At 42.8% G+C, this 21,224-nt stretch overlaps 2 protein-coding genes across 2 annotated transcripts; both read right to left on the bottom strand.

The window, feature by feature from the left end:
- Positions 1-43: 43 nt before the first annotated feature.
- On the bottom strand, positions 44-20,164 carry LOC108599581. The gene is given in 9 exon segments (XM_017986520.2): positions 44-3,215; positions 3,550-3,816; positions 3,886-4,100; positions 4,513-6,015; positions 6,018-6,429; positions 11,360-12,870; positions 12,938-13,902; positions 18,541-18,606; positions 20,026-20,164. Coding segments are annotated over 9 exon segments (7,389 nt in total). The 5' UTR covers positions 20,150-20,164; the 3' UTR covers positions 44-889.
- LOC117134777 lies at positions 7,899-9,914 on the bottom strand. The gene has a single exon (XM_033293484.1). It carries the CDS (start codon positions 9,227-9,229, stop codon positions 7,997-7,999), a length of 1,233 nt encoding a protein of 410 aa, XP_033149375.1. The 5' UTR covers positions 9,230-9,914; the 3' UTR covers positions 7,899-7,996.
- Positions 20,165-21,224: the final 1,060 nt, after the last annotated feature.

Genomic DNA, 21,224 nt, shown 5'->3' with positions numbered 1-21,224 from the left:
TTATTTCTTCATAAATTGGTGAGTCCCTTATATAAAAATTTAGTTTTTATCAAAGTTCACTTTATTGAAAGTACGCTGTTATGAATTGTATATTATTTTTATATGTTTTTATAATGCACGCAATTTTGTTTGCGTTTCCCAAAGAGTTGATCATGGTCTGTTTTTAGGGGTTTGTCTTACAAAATGATTTAAGTAAACGTTAACTATGTTGCTTAATTCACAACAATAGATTTTATGTCACTTGACAAACATTGTTTTGTTTGGTTTTACATATAGAAAAATAAAATTTTAACAAATTGAAATGCCCAGAAATTGAGCTTTATTTTTTAAATAAATTTCTTCACTTAATTTAAGTACGCATCTAATACATAAATCGTTTTAAAAATTGTTTTCCCAAGTCAACAAAAAAAAATAATGATAATGTTGTTGCTTGATCTGTGGGATTGTTTGTTCGTTTATTTAAGGGATGCTTTGACTAGTATTTGTTTAAGAACTGGCATCTTTAGCTTAAATAATTGTGTTAGGGCAAGCGCTTTATTTTTAGGACTCACTTTACCATCAAAGATAGAAGGGATTCGGAAAAGTTGTGAAAATTGTTGTAAATGAAATAAAACTTTGCTAAGTATTTGTCCGGGTTATCGATATTCTAGAAACTTTTTTTTATGCACAAATATTTTCTTTGTAATCCCACATATTAAGTTCTTACCACTGTTAGTATAATATGTTTATAGTTTTTTTTTGTTTTCATTTGTAGATTAGTTAAGATTAAGGCCATTGGTTTCGCATTATAAATTCGATTGTTAAATTGTTTTTGGTTGGTACTTGCTCCAAAATGCAAAATTCCAGAACTTTAATTGACATTGATACTCGCTGCGCTCTCTTGTCGCCCTCACGACTGTCTGCCTTCGTTGCCCGGTGGATTAAAGTAATCCCAATGATGTGTATGCACCTGTCTTCCCGTTAAGAGAAACACAAGCACTCCAAATGTTATGAGTATAAAGAGCATAACTAATGCAGATATTTGTCTAGGTTGCTGCTGTGGCTCTACAGCATCGCCACGCACTAGATTTGTGAGCTGATTGATAATGCTGACCAGCTCCAAGCTGCAGGCAGAGATGAACTGGCGACCGGCTTGCATCACGGTCTTGGGCTCGTCGCCTTCATAGTCGGTTGGTGGCTGCGTAGTGCTGCGAGTACGTGAGCGACGTCCACGTGAGCGTGGACGCTCCAATAGCTGTTCATCAAGGTCAGAGTCTGAAACAAGCTCCTGTTGTTGCTCTTGCACATGACGACGCCGGCATTTGTGTGGCGCCTTGGCTTGCGCCTGTGCCTCTGCCTGCTGCTGTAAATTGTAGAAAGCCAGCGGTGCTAGAGATTGCAATAGCTCTACGCTAGGATAAGCTGCTGCTTCGGTTTGTGTTTGCTCATCGAGATTGCTGTGTGCCTGGCTTTCACTTGTTTTAGTTTGGCGTGGCGGCTTTGTGGGCTTTTCTGGCTCAGTTTCGCCTGCATTGGCTGGTTCGCTACTGGCTTGACGACTTGTCTGCGTTTCGCTGGTGAGCAAGGCGGGACGCTGTTCCTTCACACGCTCCACTATATCTTCCATAAAGTTAGGTGGCAACGATATATTCTGCACTACCAGCTGCCCAGATTTGCAGTCCAGCTCATCAGCGCTCACCTGAGCACCATGCAACTGTCCCACTTGTATTTGACCTGCTTGCAACGCATGCACGCGCAGTCTATCCACCTCCAATTCTGGCAAGTGACTTGGAAGCTGTACAGTTGACGATGGTTGCAGTGACTGCACCGGCGTTAATTCACGCAAGGGCTGCTCCGCTATGGTTAAAGGCACGGCGGTGGATATCATACTGCTGGGCTCCAAGGCTGTGGTAGACTTGCGCCTGGGTGGCGGCAAAGGCATATGCTCGTCCTCCTCTAGCTCCTCTGTGAAGTCCGCTGCAGGCTCTGTTGGCAAAGTGGCCTCAAATTGTGTGGATACCTCTGCTTCACTGGGCTCTGACGCCAAGGCGTTTGTAATTGAAACGTGCTGCAAAGTTTCCTCGACGCTATGTGGCTCTTCCAGCTCTACTTCCACTTTGCTTAAGACTGACTCTTTATCTGAGAACGGTTGCTCCGTCTCGCTTAACGGCTCTATCTCTGGTTGCACTGCCTGCTCAAGATGGTCTTTTTTTCTATACTCTGCCAGCAGCTTGGCCATTTCCTCGCGCAATTCCTGCTCCATATCTGTATCCATTTCCTCATCTGTGCGCTCTTGTACCTGTTCGTCCTCCTGCTCCGAGTACTTTTCCTCTTCGTATTCACTCTGTCGCATTGTGCGCTCCACTTCGTCATCCTCCAGTTTACTCTCATAGTCACTGCCCAGCTGTGCCTGCTGCAGTTTCTCAACGGCTGCATCCAGATCTGTGGAGCTAGCCGCATAGTCGCTCAAGCCGAGCTCCACTTGTTGATCCTCAACATCAGACTTACTCTGCACAGAGCTATCCGATAGCAAACCCTCGCGACGCAGCTCCTCCTCTTCTCTTTTTAGGTCATAATCTTCCAAATCTGCAACGCTAATGGGATGCACTATAAGCGCCGCTTGCACAGCATCTGGCGTGGGAACTCGCCGTTCTATAATGACTACAGAGGAGGGCGTCACTGGGCGACTGAGCGATTTTGAGCGATCCGCTTGGGAGGATGCTCTGGAACGTTCAGATAAACTGCGCTGATTGGCATCACGGAATCGCTGTAAGCCCTTGGCCAGCTGTTCATCTTCGCTAAGTATGCGTGCGCCACTGTCCACATCGTCCTGTGACTGTTGCAGCAGCTGTTCCAGCGTAGTTTTGCCACCAGAGCCGGTGGAACGTCTTGGCTCAATGACCTTCATGTCCTCGGTGATCTCAAACTCTTCGCAAACAAAGTCATCTGGCAAAGGATCCGTTTGGGTGGATACCTCCACCTCAAACTCACCCTGCTCAAAGCTGTCCGCCGTAGAGCTGCTGGCAATCCGTTCACTATCCTCATAGCTCTCCACTCCGCTGCCGCCACGTGCTGAACGACGTTCACGTGGTGGGCGTGGGGGTGGCGGCAACGGACGCAGTTTCATCTTGCTGATAACCTCGCCGGACTGCAAATTGGCGCGTGGCGATTCTGCACGCAAGGCAGCTGGCTCCTCATAGTCATCCTCCTCTGCGGTCCTGACTGATGCTGGGTAACTAGAGAATAGGGTGCAAGGAATGACATTAACAAAAAAGCTTGTGGCAGCAGCAAGCAAAGGGGCAAAGGCCAAAATTAATAAAAAAAATAAAAAAATTTTTAATTAAAATGCAATTTGTGTATTTTGGTTTATTTGTTGTGCGTGTAGCTGTGTGTTTTTAATTTATATATGTGTGTGTGTGTGTGTGTGTGAGAGCAGAATAATTGGTTACTTAACTTAAAGCTTAAAATCAAAACAAATTTAACGAAAAATATTTAAGCAAAAATGCATTCGAGACAAAATTCAAAAATAATTTGTTGCAAGAGCAAAAGCAAAACAAAGCGTCGTCTTACTTTGACTTTAACAACAAACTGTTGTTCATGCTCGTTGTGTCTAGGCTCTTCTCCCCGAACACCAATTGCTTATGCGCTTCTTCTTCTTCCTCCTCGCCTTCGCTAGGCATATATTGTTGTGGCGGCGGTGGGCGTGCTGGCGGCGAACCTCTTGAACCACGCCTGAGTGGCAACGTAGCGAAACGTTCACCCGGCAATCGCGAGAACTTCTTTCGACGCGCCGGCGGCGTCGGCTTGGGCATCTGCTCCTTACGGACTACAGCGTAGCTAAAAACGCAATTAAAACCCTAAAGCTGTGGATATGTTCAAAGTTCGTTATTAGGTTTGTTTACTTACCCATCACTCTCCTGCATATCGATGACAAACTTCTCGTGTTCATGCTCACGACCAGTGGATATTGGTGACCCGTCTAGCTGTAAGGATTCAGCGCCACGTGAGGTGCGTTCATCCTCGGAGCGTTGTGTGCGTGCTGAGGCGCCGTCCGTGAAATTGTCGGGCGTGGCTAGCGGTATATGATGATGATATTCGTGCTCAGTGCGATAAACAATTACCTGGGAATTTATAGAAAATATTTGTTGAGGGAGATTTCAAGTATTAAATTTATATATTTTTCTCTAAGCAAATGAGCCTTTATCCTTTGAAACCTTAGGATAGTCCTCATTGCTTTTTAGAGGTATTTATTATACATCTATGTTACTTTCGGTGTTTAATATATAGTGAAAGGATTTTTTACATTTGGTTTCGCCCATTTTAATCATCAAACCTTTAAATTAATAAATCCAATAAATAAACAAACTTCCATTTTGTTCTAAAATAACGTATGTCTGCAATTAAAGTTTTGGAGGGGTTTGGGTGTTCTCTTTGGTCTTGAATTTTACAATTAATCAACCCCATATACCTTTCCAAGGGTTAAGCCTCTTTCTTTAACCTTCTTTTTAGATACTAATAAATTTGCCTACTTACATCTTCCTGTGGCTGCAAAAAGGTATTCGATACTGATCTACCACCAAAGCCATTGATAAACGAGTCCGCATCCTTCTCCACCGAGGCGCCATCACGTGTGCGTTTCTTATGGCGTCGGGGCGCCTGCGGGTGACTTACTGGACTCGATGTTGCCTGCTGCTGCTCTGCTTCTACATAGTTGAGATTATTCAGTGCTTGTTCCGATTCGCTGATTGCTTCACGCATGGGTGGTCTAAGATATTCCTCGTCGTCGTCAAAGTACTGTATGCTGCTGCCGGCATCGGCCATGGGCAACTCCTGACTGCCTTCTATGGAGTACTTACTGCGACTGCGAGCCTTGCGTAGCGGACGCTTGGGCATAAAATCGCTGCCATTCTGTGACATGGAGAAATCATCGCCATAGTCGCTGCGCTGAAACTCTTGCGAGTCATCGAAATCAGGACGATAATGTCGATGGAGTCTACGTGGTTTGGGCGGCGGCACATCATAATCAGCCTGGGCAGATTGACCCACATGCTCCAAAGCATTGGGCATGTCGTAGCCCTCACGTATGGCATCGCTTATATACTGACGGAGTTGTATGTTATCCTCGGAGATGCCGCGTTTGCGCAAAAAGAACTCATCGTCATCGATTTGCTCCATGACAACCTTCTTGCCCGAGCTAGCTGTGGATTGAGCATCCTGCAACTCCTGATATTTGTAGTAACTAGCCTCTGCATCCAGTTCAGCTTTGCGCAGTAGCTTATTCTTTTGGATATCCTTCTCGGTCCAGCCCTCGGCATCGCGACTGTCTTCGGAACGCAAGTCCGAATCCTGATGCACCATTGGACGACGCTTAAACTCACGTGTGCGTTGACTAGAAATTTCATGTATGGCACGATTCTCTTCATTAAATTCCTCAAACTGTTTATTGTCCGCCACGCCAGATAGGATGCCCATTTCTGTCTGTGGCTGCATTTCGCTGGCCGTGTCCAGCTCACCCTCTAAATCCTCCTTCATGCGACGCTCCAAAGATGATTCTCTGTCGTAGCTTTCTAATTCGCTGCCATAGCGTCTATACCGTGAGCCTTCGCTGTCGTTGTAACTCACATCCGAGAATTTGTCCGCCCAGCGTGATCGGACAGGACCTGGTCCACGATCACCCTGGGGCGAGCTGGTTGAAGTCTGCGAAGGCTGCGTCTCTGTGCTGGGTATAACACTCAGACTAAGACCCTCAGTACCTAGCGACGATTCCAGCGGCATTGGTGTTTCTTCGACAGGCTTCTTCTTGCGAAAAGCTCTGGGATATGTGCCAAAGTTAAACTCAAACTTTTTCTTAGCAGGTGCAGCAGTTGCTTCTTGTGTTGCGTCATGCTCGGGGTGCTCTGCTTCATTTTCCTTAAAACTTTTGCTACGTCGCAGCTTGAGCGTCGAAAATTTCTCGGGCAGCTTAAACTTAGACATGTCCGGTTTATTAAACTTGGTAAACTCGGGTCGCTTAAGCTCTTTCAGCTTGGAACATGTCCGGACGCTTGAATTTCAGGCATTTTGATTTTGCTGAATTCAGGCGCCTTGAAGCGTCGTCGTTCCTTAGCCTTGGGACTGCCTGACACCGGCTTAGGTTTGGGCTTGGGTTGCAGTCTAGTGCGCAATTTGCCCGCTTGATTTCTTAGACCATCCTGCATTTTACGTGTGCGATCTTGTGCCGAGGCCATAAAGCTCTTTTTCCGATTCTCTGGCTGTAGAGGCAATTCCTCCAATGCGCTGCTGTCCACCTGGCTTGTGTGTATTTCATAATCTGTGCGAGATTCAGTGCATGGTGTTGCGGTGCCCGCTGAGCTGAGCTCCATATCAATGTCCATTGGTAACTGCAGACTGTCTTTCGCATTTTGGGCGGACGTGGCAGCGTCCACGCCCACGGGTTCGTATTCATGATCACTACAAAGAGTAAAAGTAAAAGTACATATAAATAGATGAAGGTCTAAAAAGAGTTTTACACACTGAGAACAAAATGAGTCTTATGATCGGAAATGTAGATTTTACTGTGATCTTCATCCAAATTTTTTTCGTTTTTTATCTCTTTATATGTTTTTTTTACTTTTTTAACTGGTCTGAAACATTTTATTTATATTTACAGTAAGAAATCTCCGAAGATTCAGGAATGAAAACTACTTTTTGTAAAAACGCAATTCCCAGTTCTTATTCCTTAAGATTGTGTAATGCTAATAATATAGATTAGTATTTATGATTAAGCATGCATTCATTATCTATATTTCATATGACTTTGTTTTTCCATAGGCAAACATGTTTTTGCAAGCGTTTGTATAGTTAGCAAGGCCTTCAAATTGCGCTTAAAAAGCCAAAAGATGTTGCTGTGTGTTTTTTAGACACATGTAGTATCTATACAGATGCGTATAAAGAAATGTTGGTTTTTTCTTTGGAGTTGGGGGCGCAACTGCTTACCGAGTGAAATAGGTGCGCTCTATGAAGTCTCTGTGGTCTTTTTGCTTTTGTGTTAGGGGCGTATTACACTCGAATTCCGCGAGACGCGATTTGCGCTCATCAAAATTAAAACTAACCGTCTTTGTCATGCGCGCCGCCGGACCAAAGAGCTGCTCCTGCGAGCCAACCAAACGGCGATTGCCTTGACTGCGATCATGTGACTGTGTGCGCGGCTCCCTAAACGACGTGCGTGACGATAGGCCATAACCGCCAGTAGGTGTGCTAGGGCCGCCCAACTGTATGGGCACAGATATTAAGGCACGACTGCCAGTGCTAGTACTTATGGAGTCCATAAGCATGCCGCTTGGCGTGGCTCCAGGCATTTCTATGTCACTTGAGTAGAGATTGCGATTGCCTGCCATGAAGCTGGCACCGCTCTGACTACCACTAATGCCTCTTGGAACCGCTGACACTACTACAGGTGCAAAGGCTTCGCTTATGTTCACCGAAGCACGCTCTGAGTCGCGCTCCGACTGCGCAAAGTCCTCGCGACTGCTGTACATAGTTTGTGCATGAGCAGGTGGCGCCAAAGGTTTGCTGGGACGCGTGGTGTACTGATCCATGTCGTCCACTTTGAGCGAGAAGGTTTCGGTGACACGCACGGACAGAGGCTCAGCATCTTGACGCTTCATGACATTGGAGCTGCTGCTTATAATCGGCAAGGCTTGAGGCTTGCTTCGGGCAAAGGCGGAGATTAGTTTCACAGGCGAGGGTGATTTCTCACGTTGTGGTGCGGGTGAAGGTGTGCGAGAGCGTGTGGGCTCTGCAGGCTTGGAGCTAAACATGGACTTGAAACGTGAGGTGTAGCTAGACTTGACTTCCGGCGAGGCCTCTTGTACACTTAGGGCGCCAGGCATGGTTATCGTGGGAGCTGCAGCCAATGGTGATGCGCCTCCTAGTGGAGGCTGTCTCTCTGGCGTATGCTGGCGTTTAAGTGGTGTTGGCGGCTCAGCTGCACTAGGACTTGCGCCACGGCTCCTGGGCAGCTGCAGAGTCGCCATCGTTAGTGGATGTTGCATGCTCCACTGTGGGTGGCGACTTGGTGCGCTTTGCTGGTCTGGAGACTACGACTGCGATGCTCTACAGCCGCACGCTCTTGCTCCTCTCGCACCAAAGCGTCTACATCCAACTTGGGCACATTGCTAATAATTTCTATTTGCGTCAACTCATTCACTTGCAGCGGCTTCACACTTAGCTCGCTGGCAATGGACGGTGGACGCCTGGTCTGAGTTTGTATGTTATCCCTGATGTTTACTAAATTATGCGCTTGCGCCTGCTGCTCCAGCTCTGCTACAGTTTCCGCTAAGGGATCTATGGGAGTGACTGTAGGCTGATAAGGATTTTGCAGCTGCTTCAAGTCCGACTCCATTAGAAAACTTGGACGCACAGAATCGCCGCCAAATCGCGAGACATCAATGGGACGATTCTGCGGTAGCATTCCGCCAGGCGCAACATTAATATTATCGCTGGGACGCATATAGTCGGTAGACAGAGGTGGCTTGGCGTTGCGAAAATCTTGTGCTGAGGGCGCGGGTGAAGGCTGATGAGCGCCAAAGTATGGTGGCTCTTGGTTTAAGCCAATAGCCGGCGTAGCAGCTATAATATTAAGTTGAGGCGTCAAGATGCCGGCCTGATACAATTCGGCATTGGAGGTACGTCGACTAACGCTGGCGGAGCGTTGATCCGTAGCGGAGCCTCTGCCAAAGGGAATATTTATATCCGCGCAGTACAGATCGGTCTTGGAGTTGCCTGCGGAGATGCGACGCAGTGAAGTGCCGCTGCGCATAGACAGTCTGCCCATGCTGCCCATGGATAGCTGACGTCGACGTCCCATGCCTAGTCCAGGCAGTTCCGGCTCTGTAGCATCGGAGATGCTGTGCACTACTAGGCCACGTTGCCGCGCTGTCTGCTCCAGCTCTGGATAGCGCTCCATGAAACTCAGATCCACCGAGGGCGCCAGATCAGCATGGCTCACCACCTCAAAGCTATGCGTGGATAGCTCATCCGTGTGCATATGATACGCAGGCAAGAGATCGTCGCTGTGCTGACCCTGTCGTGAGCCTGGTCTCGAGTCTACGGGATTAACGCGTTCGGGCAGCAGGGAATCACACTGGAAGAACTGACAGGCACAGCGCACATCCAAGCTGGCGCCACTGGCGCTTTCCACGCGCGATACAAAGTGCTTCTTTTCCGCTGGTAGTGCGCCCACCGAGGCGGACCGTTTTGAGTTTAGCATGACTATTGCTTATGGTTATCGGTTTGATCACTCTGAGCAGCTGTCTTTGGCAGATTTACATATAGCGCTGACTATTTACTTGGACCTCAACGTAATCCGTTAAGTCCACTCTCCTTTCCCCTTTTCCTTTGCTTTTCACTTGTTGTCTTTTTCGCTTTTGCTATATTTGTCGTTGTGTGTGTGTGTGTGAGTTTCGTGGTCGTTTCGGCTATTTTTAAGTAAGCACCGCAGCATTTGCCATAACGCACAGTGGGCAAAAGACACTTTTAATGTGACAATGTCTGTAGACAGTTGTTGAAAATCTTGCTTCTTGCTTCTCTAGTTGTTTTCATGCACATTTGTTCACAATTTACTGGCGCTTGTCCCACTGTAGCTGCTCGCATCTGGGCATTTAATTTATTTTTCGCACAATCAAACTTTTAAACGGGCCCAAAAATAAGTTCCTTTTGCCTTTGCAAGGCATTTAATTGCAACTATTACTAACGCTATGGCGCAACGTTAGGACAGCTAACTAAACTAAATTGCATATGCATGTATATGTACACATACATACACAAAGAATTGATAGTATTATTAAATTTAATATTGCACTTTTTTTGCGGCGTCGTGTCTACATCGTTGCGATTTTCAGCCAACACTAAAAAGCTTTTTCCTTTATTTGAGGCGACACACATCTTGACGAAATTTTTCGAAAGATGAAAATGTTGTTTCTTTTAAAATTAGCAAAAGCACAAATAAAAATACAAACACTAACACATGCAAGTTTACATACTTATGTACATACATCTATACTATGTACATATATATACATACATACGCTTATAGACAATGGCAACATGATTTAGTTATTTGTGGCCAACGTCTGTCGTCGTGTGGCGACTTGTTCATAATTGGAATGTATGTAGCTGTGGTGTTGGCAGTATGAGGAGTAACAATTAGTAGTTGTAGCTGTTTTGGGACTTGCAATTTGCTGCTATTCCCATCGAATTCTTTAGATCTTGCTGCGTTGCACGGCTGGGCTGTCTTGGCTGCCGGAAATCGAATGTTCTGTGATTTGCTGACCTTTAAAGCGTTTTATTTGAGTTGTGAGCTGTTCGTAAAACCGAATAGCTATTAAAAACGATTTTAGACACTATAGCAGAAGTTACTTTTCAAATCATAAGATATACATAGATCGCTTCCACGGGTAAAGTTTGTTTTCTAAGTGTCTGTCAATACAATATTGTATCTTTTGATATAAAATAAAAATTAAATTTTACGAAAGGAATTAACTGAAAATCAAAGTTATTCGTTAAGAATGTATTCTGAGCGTCATTAAAATTGAGATTGCAATAAATGTATTCAAAAATTTCTAAGTTCAATATGAATTATATTCTACAATGAATAAACTCTTTTACTATCTATCGTTTTTTCAACAAAAATGAATAAATTAGAAAGCTTTGAAATTAGGAATCTTCTTACACAGTAAGCCACTGTACTGGTAATTTCAGATGTGCATACGAACATAAAACTTCCTAGTATTGGATAGAAGAAGGAGGGAAGAAGATAGGTATAATAATGATAATGCTACTTTTTGCAAACCTCCATTCATAATTCAACTACTTAGAATTATTTTTGCTACAAACATGCGACACATCGAATGAAGGACAATAAACACCCATGGACAACAACAAGAACTTAGCATACGCTGACTAGAGACTCACGCTGCTCTCTTACCTTGGGTCTATATCATGTTTGGCACAATCAGAGAAAGCGTCTAACTGTTACCAATATTTGTTAGTGGTGCCACTGGTGCGACAACAGCAAAGCGTCCAACTGCTTGATCGTGCTCGTGCTCGTGCCTTACGCTGTGTGCTTGGTGGTGATGGGACGGGTTCGGTATCAGTGTCAGTGTAGTGGAAATCTTGGTAATAGGGCTTGTGTGTAAAGCGCAGGCGTCGGGAGCGCTTGCTGCCAGTTGCCGCGCCATCGCAGCCCGGCAGCAGGGTTAGTAACAATTTCAAAAGCATGTCAATTAGGTTAGAGTGTCTGCAAAGCGTATGAGCAACAACAACCAGGCGTCCAAGCAAGGACATGTTAGTGTATAGTCGTTGTTTAAGAATTCTTAATAGCTAAAGCTATGGCACTTACCTCTCACTCTTGGCTCTAGCAGCGTTGTTGACAGCTTCCAGTACATCCTCGGGCAGCTCTATGTCCTCACGATGTGGCTCTGCTTCGTCTTCCACATGCGAGAAGGTAACCTTCTTGTCTGACGGCGCTGGAGATGCTTCTTTTTTGAGTGAAGGACGGAGTTCGCTGGTTTCGGTGTGCTCAGCGGGCTCATCGGTTTCCTCGGCGACAGGTGAAAGTTGTGCTAGACGCGCACGCTCCTCATCCGAGGAGGTGGAGTCTATGGAGCTTAGAGGCGCTAGCAAGGCATCTGTATGGGCCGAAGTTAAGGATGCAGCCTGCTCCTCCTCGCTGCTGCCCATGCGATCCAAGGGTAATGGCTTGGCTGCCTCGACGTCATCGTGTGCTAAATTATCTTGACGCATGAGCGATTTCTTTAGTGCATCCAGCTCCACAAGGGGTTGAGCTTGTGGTGGCGTTTCTGCATCCGCCTGTAATGCTGTGGGCTCCATCTGACCTATTTCCTCATAGACGTGCTCACGTCGCAGTCTGGGTGTCTTCTTGGGCGGAGACTCCTGCTCTGCAGATGCCACTTGCTCGTCTTGAGCTACCTCGGTTATTTCCTCAGCAGGCAAATCTTCAGTCTTGGACTGCGCTAGAGGCAGCTCTATGATCTCATCTGGCTCTGGCACTGACTGTGCACCACTCGAGCAGGGCAGATCCTCGTTGTCCTCCTCTTTATTACGCTTGCGACAAGGCGACTCATCATATTCCACTAGCTCCAATATATCATCCGAATCCTGTTTTTCTATAAAATGTGGTATTTCACCGCGCTTGGATTTGGGTGAAGCCTTCAGCTTCATGATCTTCTGCTGCTCGCCCAGCACAATCTTCTCATCCTTTTTCAGCGTTATCTTCTTAATATTCAGTCGCTTTTTCTGGCGTTCCGCCAGACTCTTAAGTTTCTTCATAATGTCAAAGCTTTTGTTAGACTTGGTTTTAGTTTTAGTCTGCTCCTTGGCTGCGGTAGGCACCAAGGCACCTGGTGGTGGCGCTAGCTCGTGCACACTGCTCTGTCGACTTGGATTTGCCGAGTTGCCTGGCAACGATTGCGCGTCCTCCTGTGTGCGTCCACTGCGTCGACGCTTGATTATATCACGTATTTGTGCCAAGCGGTTGGTCTTCCTCGGTCTGGCGTGTCCGCCCACAGCAAGCACAGAATCTGAGACGCAGGAGATGCACTCGCTGAGCGCGTCCTCGTTGTGCCGTTCCGCCTCGCTGTCTGTGTCACTCTCCGACTCTTCGCTGCTCTCTGTGTCGCTGTTGCCCAGCACCTCGTCTTCCGAGAGATCTTGTATATAGCGTTCGGTTTCCTTGACCAACACCTGTTCGTCGTAGCGCACTCGCTTTAACGACTTGGGTGATTCGGATTTGAAACGCAATTCTTGTGATTTTCGTAGCAATAAAACTATTTCGGGCTCCTCGTCAGGTCCAAGCGGTCGCTTGTAGAGATGTGTCCATGGATAGCCACCCTAGAAATTACAAAATTGCAATGAAATCTCTAGCTATGAAGATTAAATTGTTGTCAAATGTACTCACACGATCTCTGGCACGACGTAGATCCTCCCAGCGATAAGTCTGCAGTGGCACTGGTGGCTTATCCTGGCTATTCTGCAGCAGATACTTCTTTAACGACTGATAGTACTCGCGCTTGCAGTCGGCGGACAGGCGCTTGGCATCCGCATCAGTTGTGCTGCCCGTGCCTAGACGCACGTGATGAATTTGTGGTAGGGAGTCGATAAACTCCTTGCGTTGTTGCTCTTCCACCTCAGATTTCGGCGTAGGCACTTCTACCAACTTTATCTCAGGCTTCGGTTCAGTTTCCACTGGCGCCAATACAATCTCTGGCTGTGGCTTGTGCTTGAGAATGCTGGTGAGTTCGTTTAGCTGCGCGTCCACCTGCTGGGAGAGCGTGTTCAATGCCGAAAGCTCACCTTGCAGTTGCTTGTCGTGCTCTTCGCGCGGTTGCGCTACATCTTTGCTTAGATTCTCGACTAGTTCGCGTTCAAGCTCATTTACCAGCTGCTGGGCGGCTTGATGCACTGCATCCGCTGCACGCTGCTGCTGCGGAGCCGTCTCGTCTACCTCGGCTATGTGATGTGCAGGCGCTTCAGTTTCAATGGGTTGCTTGGTCTGTGCACCACTCGGCTCTACCTCAATGACGTCTGTGTCCTGTCCAGTCTCTAGTTTGGAGGTGCCTTGCTGCAGCTCCTGCGCTATAGGTGTGAGCTCTCTAATTCCCACTCCTTGCCCCTTGTCGTTCACGTCCTCGATCAGATGTGATTCCAAATGCAGCAAATGCGATCCGCCTGGGGTTGTGGGCGCCTGTGTTGCCTGTGCACCTTGGCAAAGGTCAGTACCCAATCCGTTGTTGCTCTGCTGACCAAGCGTTAGCTGTAGGCTCTCTCTGTCCTTTCTCTCCTGCACTGTGTCGTTGGCAATGCCGTTGATTAACAATATTGTGGGCTGCTCAGTTGCAGCAGCTCCGGCGCCAGGTAGCGACACTAAAGTGGAGAAAGCAGGTGCCAGGCAGGTGGGTGGAGAAAGTAATAAAAACTTTGGTTAATCATTTGCTTTGCATTGCCGTGTGTTGCGTATGAGTAAAGCGAACTGCACTACAAACAGGTGCTAAAAATAACGAAAATTTTTGCGCAGCTTTTGAGTTCAATGCAGACGTATACAATATGTGACAGTGTTTATTATATAAGACGCGGCACAAAAACACTCACAATGATAGACAGACACACATACAGTCAGATAAATAAAGAGAGACAGAGAGAGAGAGAGCGAGATAAGCAGCAAGCTAATAAAAAGATCAACTGTCAGTCGCTGTTCTAATACGCTGCTAAATTATAAATCATTATCATGAGAATTTAAAATAATAGCAGCGTTATCTTCTTAATCTGAACAGTTTTCAAAACAAAGCCAAATACTATATAAAGGCAGTAGTGTCCGAATTATATTTAAAGCAACAGTTTTTTATATTGTACTGATTATTTGTTTACCTTAAAAAATGTATTACTTTTATGATTTTTTGTTTTTCCTGCTGAAAAAATATGTTTAATAAACTTGAACTTATAATAATTTTATAAGAGAGAGCTTGGACTCCCACATTTGCTGGAAACTCCGTTTTACTAAGGTTTATAAGTCCAAAATATATTTTATTCTATTCATTCTGGGACATATTCTTAAAATATTTATTGTTAAATTTTAATAAATAGTGTACAGTGCTTAGTTCAGTTCACAATAATTTATATTACCCACAGTAAGCGTATTCCAAATTGTTTCGAACTAAGCATAGATATTTTTGCAAGTGTTTGCGTGAATTCGAAAATGTTTTCGAAACGACTGCAATTACGAAATCTATAGTTTTGCCATACAAACTTGCAACACAGATACACATACATATGTACATATATATATATTTACCAAATATATATAGCAGGTGAGGACAATTGAATGTTCGTTAAAAGTTCGTTTTCGTTTAATAACTTTATTGCACATAAAATCAAACGAATAATTTGTATTTTGAACTATATATATTTATTTTTCAATTCAACTCTTGTGCGAATTAAGCGCAAATAGCTTTTTTCTTTCGCGTACACCACGACAACGAGCCGTGCACTGTTATTGTCCGGGGCCAACTGGCGTCAAGTGTAGAACCCCCAGAGAGCCAGACCCCGACCTGAACAAAGAAACAACAAAACAGATTTTTTCGGTTTGCTCAGCTATGTCTATGAGCAAATTCAAAACACAAATGTTTAACAGCTTTGCTTTTGCTCTGATTTATTTGTTAGTCGCTTGTGCTCAATACGAACGCGTTGATTTTTTTTGTTTTGTTTTGGCCGCGTTAAAGAACTTGCTGCAGACAGCAACACACAATTACAGCATAAAATAGCCAAAAGTTTTAAAAAACTAGATCCGCTCGTAAGCCCACACACAGAGTAAATTTAGTTTTTTGTATAAACAAATTAGTGGAGTCAAAGATTTAGTCAATGCTTCCTATTTTTATTCATTCATTTAGGGTTCAACCGAATTGCTTGTTTTTTTTCCTTGTGTATATTTTGCGTTTAATTACATATATCATACATGTTTGTTTGTGCTTGAGTCTAACATAATTACATAAATTTATAGATCCACAAAAAATTGAAATGTTTGTACACAATAATTAGCTACAACAAATTACGTTACGCCTTTTAGTTTTGCAGCTTGTGCATGAATGGGGCAAGCAAATATTGCTGCATGTACATACAAGTGTATATAATATATGTATATATATAGTGTGTGACGTAGACTGTGAGTAATGAATTTATACACTCTCTAGTATTTTTCAATTTGAAACTTAAATGCTGTGAAAATATAAGAGAATTATGCAAAATTTTATGAGCAACAGAGTGCAGTCATTTATAAATAATGGTTGCTGTCATCAGAGATTTATATCTAATTATGCAATCATGATATCAATAGAAACAACTAATGGGATACATTGAGTTTAGGGCTTTTTAATAAATGTAAGAAACAAAAGCACAAACCGCGTACGAAATAGTACAAATGGTCTTATAGTTTAGTTCACACTTGCAGTGTAAGTCTCTTGTTTATAGCAGTGTAAATATTTAAAGTTGATTGCAATGCTTGTTTAGCAAAGCTACGCTGTATTCTTGATTCAAGAATCTTGACAACATATCTACTTACAATTTTCCAGCCTAATTCGAGCGTAACAGACATGCTTGGCCACATATTCTTGCTTGCTTTAAATAGAAATGTCTTTAAATTCATTTGAAAAGCGGGTCAGCATTGAATGCTGACATTTTTTCAACCTACAGCACACAAGTTCAAGAGCATCGAGTCGCGTTTGAACTTTCGAACTAAAATCTATAAAACTAGACGCGTTAAAATTACATTATATGTAGTATGCTGCGTGTAGTTGAAATGTATATACAACGTGGCGTATACGTCATATATGTATAACTGTGTACTAAAAATAGTCGCACTTTATGATTACATTAAGGGTTGAGCGGGTGGGTCATAATTTTAGTTTGGTCCGCTGATTGTCCGATTGTCGCCTCATTGCGTAACCGCCTGAATCAATAATGAGGCCATTTTGTAGTGCTCCCACTCACCATAATTGCCAATAACGCTGAGAAATATATAAACCATAATCCGTCACAGAAGGCTAGTGTTAATTGTTATATAAATTGAAAACAAAACAAAAAAGGAAAGTTAAATAAACTAAAAATAAAAATATAATTTTTTTGCGAGGCGTAGCTTCACATGTTCGACGTTTAATCGCGCTTTGAATACTACGACAGCTACAAAATAAAAGACAGCAAGCAAAACAAAAACGACAACGACGTTTGACTTTGTCATTAACGTTGTTGTTGCCGTTGCTCTCACGCTGTTGCTGCTGAGCAAATCAAGCTCCATACGTCAAGCGCTAGAGCATACCCCCAACGTGTTGGTGCACTTTGTACGAGTGTGTGTGTGTGTGGCACTTTCGCCACTAGTTGCATGCGCCATCGCACTTAGTACAAGGTCGCCTACATACAGCTTGCAAGCAGATGTCTGTCTGTGTCTTCTTTATATTTAGAATCAATTGAGCGTAACGTGCATGGGCCGTGATTAGGACATTGACAAAAAGTTGTGCGTTTTGAATAGAAAAGTGACATTGAATAAGCCTAAATTAACTTCATATAACAGCTGTCAAACAAAAAGATAGAGAGAGAGAGAGAGCGGGAGATAAGAAATTGCCGGCTATATGGTAATAGAAGCTTCGTTTGAGCAGCTTTTCACTTTCGTGCTTGCGAGTGAAGAAGACAAAGCTTTGTCTGATTTGAAAGCTTGCGATTTTCCGCTACGTAAATTTCCAAATGTACTTACTGTACTCCAGTATAGAATATAAGCTTAGGTTTTTACAGTAAGGATATTTTTTGAGCAAAACGAAATTAGTTTGTTGTATTTTATTTTGCGTGTGACATTCGTGCCTGCATATTTCTAATCTGTAGATGCTAATGTTTCGCTTAAATAGTTTTGAAAATAAGTGATTAGACACGAACATATATTTTTCTGCCTTTTTATGTTCTAATTATGCTTATAAGCATTTGTCTAATCTTCACCGCTACCGCACTTTATTATAAACTGGCACACATGTCGTATGCGTTATGTTGATTTCCTTTGTACTCTGGCCGGTACACAGCTTGCGGACCCAGCGCGCTATATACATTAATTGAATGTCTGTCGGTCCGTTTCTATAAAACAGAATTTGCATGTTTGAAAATAAATTTGTGACACTAATTGCAGTTTGCCAATTGGTTTGCTTGTCTTTGTGCGCGCAGCTCAATTGTCTGTCTGTCTGTCTGTCAGAGTTCGTTGGGTGGCGCTTAGTTATGGCAATTTTGATTTAGCTAAAAAGTGCTTATATAATACCATGTCTAGTTCTTAAAATTAGCTTTTATTGCATTTTTAACGTGTGCTGCTTGAATACGTGAACAAATAATGACCTTGACTGGACTTGTTAGCTTAAAATATATATCTATAAATATAGTTCAGGGCAAACACACACACATTAGCTTGTCTATATATGTATGAATACACAGAGTGTCGCATGATCTACCTAGGAAAGTGGATTATGAACAAACATTGTATCTCAGCTATATTGTGTATCCGTTTGGACCACAGTTCATGGGACACCCTGTTTATGGCTTTACGTCATATTTGACGTTTACACGCAGTACGAAACTACTGAACAAGAAGAGCACGAAACACGCGACGCAAGATGACAGGCAACAAAAAAGAAAGACGGATAACAACGTGAGAAATCATCCAAAAGTGAATATAACGTATACGCACAGTATTTGGCACACAGTCACAGCTGAGATGAAAAATCTTTGTTGGCTTTTGATGGCAAATGTATATAAATAAGACTTATACATATATAACAACTAACTGAACGGATATGATGCTATTTACGTTGCATTCAAAGCAAAGAGAGAGAGAGAGACAATTTACGAGACGGGTACATAACGAACAAGTGGCACGCCAAATTGTGAAAATGAACAACAAGATACACACATATATGTTTTGTAAACATTATGAATGAATAAGAACAGCACCAGAGTTAACCATAGTTGGGTTTATCTTTTTACCAATCACAGGTGCCATGCAGACCAGAAATCGCGTCAAGGCCGTGCCAGTAGCAGCTGCTCTCTTGCCTGTAAAATTAGTTTCGAATAGTAGTGGCAGCTCATGTGATGGAAATTGCTAATTGGAAATCTATCAAAGTTCCATTAACTTGTTGGAACCTTAAGTTTTTTTTTATTTTTGTAAGAGTTTTTACTGAGTCACGCTACTACTTAAGTTATGCTAACAAGTAGAGCATTTTAGCACATTTAATTAGCGCTGAGTTAACATATCATTGAACCGCAAAGCAATGAACGTCAATAGAAATGAGAATTTCTAGCACAATGGGCACACACTTTATATAATTATTTAAAGTCCAAAAAATAAAAAATTATTTAGTCAAAAAAAATTCTATTATTGTTGAAAGAAATTCTATTAATGTAATATTACTTTTATCTTACAAACTTTTCTTTAAAATATAAATATATAATATATAAATAATATATCTAAAGCGGCGTATGAGCCTCAAGTATGACAATTGGCCAATAAGATAAAATTGCAAAGCATGGTGCTAGCTGGCATTGAACTTTCTTTGATGTGCAAAAAAAAAGAACTTAACAATGCAAAATAATTAATATTTTTAAGCAAACTGTCATTTTCATCGATTTAGACTTACGTATTTAGGCTGTAAAAGAAACTAAAACCTTCAAGGCAGCATATAAATTATGCAATGTAAACGGCAAAAACTGCGTCAAAGCTTATCAGTTGAAGCCACGCCTTTTGGCCCACTGTGGGCTCTGATAAGATAAGCATTACGACTGCTCATAAGTCCATTCATATGACGCTCTGTTTGCACTGTGGTCTACGTGCTTTAGTAACAGTGTGCAATGCACTTTAAAATTGTACTTGGAGCTGCATGCATAAATTTTACTGTAGATTAAGCACAAATGCTTTCAAGTGTCTCAATTGCTTAGCTATCAGCTGCAGCTGAGATTTATATTGACTGCTTTTCACTTCCATTCAGTTATTCTTTTTGCTTTGTTTTGATTAACATTTGCATATGGCTGGCTGCATGCAACGGTCTGGCCAAAGTTTATGCCGCTCAAACCTGTTTTGGGCTCACGCCCATGCTCACAATAGACCGCCTGGCAAACAATAAATTGAATTTGAAAGCTTGTCTAAGATAAATTACAGCTATTTTCCAGAAAAGTCTTAGCATACAAATATAAAATAGAAATTCTTTATAAAGCATAAAGCAATAATATAGCTGTTCAGGTTAAGCCTTAAAGTTTTTTTTTTAGTAATTCCAATGCTGTTAAATATATCTAAGCAACTCAAGCGTTTTATTCAATAATATTTCTCACAATTTAGCTGGCGCCGATACTCGAATCTTGGCAGCTGTTCAGTTTGTAGCATATCAATGATATTTTAGCTTTGCCAAAAGTGTGACAAACTCAAATTTTGCTGTACAAGCGGCGTATGCGTAATATTTGTATTTGTTTTAAGCCTACCTTCATCCCAGGGATGATGCTGTGTGGGTTGTGTGGCAGCTTGGCGCGCTTTACGCGCTTTCTTGCCGCGCTTGCCATTGTTGTTGTTGTTGTTGTTGCTTTGATTGTTATTGTTCGACTCCATTAGTCTGGGTTTTGTTTAAATTTTAGTTAGAGCTAGAAAAATAAAAGACACGCGCGCAAATAACATAAGTACACAGAGCGATATATATATAGCATAGCATATATAAAAAGCACTGTCTACATGGTCACACACACATATGTATGTGTGCCTGAAGTGACGCACACTGGCCACAAGTGACATTTGGCAAATTCACACACACATATCTTACACTTTTTTATGTGTAGCTTTCATTACTTGGCGCAGACTATATGTTGAATATAGCTATATATATATTATACATATATATAGAAGTATATCTCTCATATATCTTTGCACACATTTAAATTTAAAAATGTATTTTTAATGCAGTGATTTAATTTTAATTTTTTTTTATGCTTATGGACACCAACACTAACACCTTTATTTATGGTTAAAACTTTGATTACATGACGACGCGGCACATCGATTTTAATCGTTAACCAACTATTTGTTTTTTTATTTTTATTTTTTTATTTTGTTGTTCATGTCAACCGGCAGCTGTAGCTGATTGCTTAGACTTCGTTTTGATTTGAATGCGGCTAACAAAAGCACTTAGAACCTAAGCGAGTGTGGCTTATGTATGAATATGTGTGTGCATGTGTGTGTACGTGTGAAAAGCGCGCACGGAAATCCGCCGCATCCATGCGTTGTGATTATTGTTGCTGTTGATTGTTGTCGTTGTTGTCGTCGTCGTCGTTGCGATCGTTTGCCGTGCCCGAGCGCGACTAAAAGCCCAAATGACTGAACTGACGGTATTGCTGCTAGTGTTGCCATTGGCGCCGCAGCTGCTGCTGCTGCTGTTGCTGGTGACAAGAGAGCTTTTACTTTTTGGACTGTCACACGCTCTTTGGATAGATATATAATCACACATATACACATGCATACATACGTATGTTCATTAGCTACACCGTTCCAATCGAAACTGAAATTACCTTTATTTTTAATACGCCCAACGTGTGCGCACTTGACTTTAGTTTTAGTTGCGATCTTTCCATAAATTACAAACAAATTTAAATGTTCATATATACGTCGATCTATTCCCATGTGAGAGCTTTTA

Source organism: Drosophila busckii, chromosome 3L, assembly GCF_011750605.1.
Source record: "Drosophila busckii strain San Diego stock center, stock number 13000-0081.31 chromosome 3L, ASM1175060v1, whole genome shotgun sequence".
In the NCBI taxonomy this organism is placed as follows: Eukaryota; Metazoa; Arthropoda; class Insecta; order Diptera; family Drosophilidae; genus Drosophila; species Drosophila busckii.
This window is presented reverse-complemented; position numbering and strand designations above follow the sequence as displayed.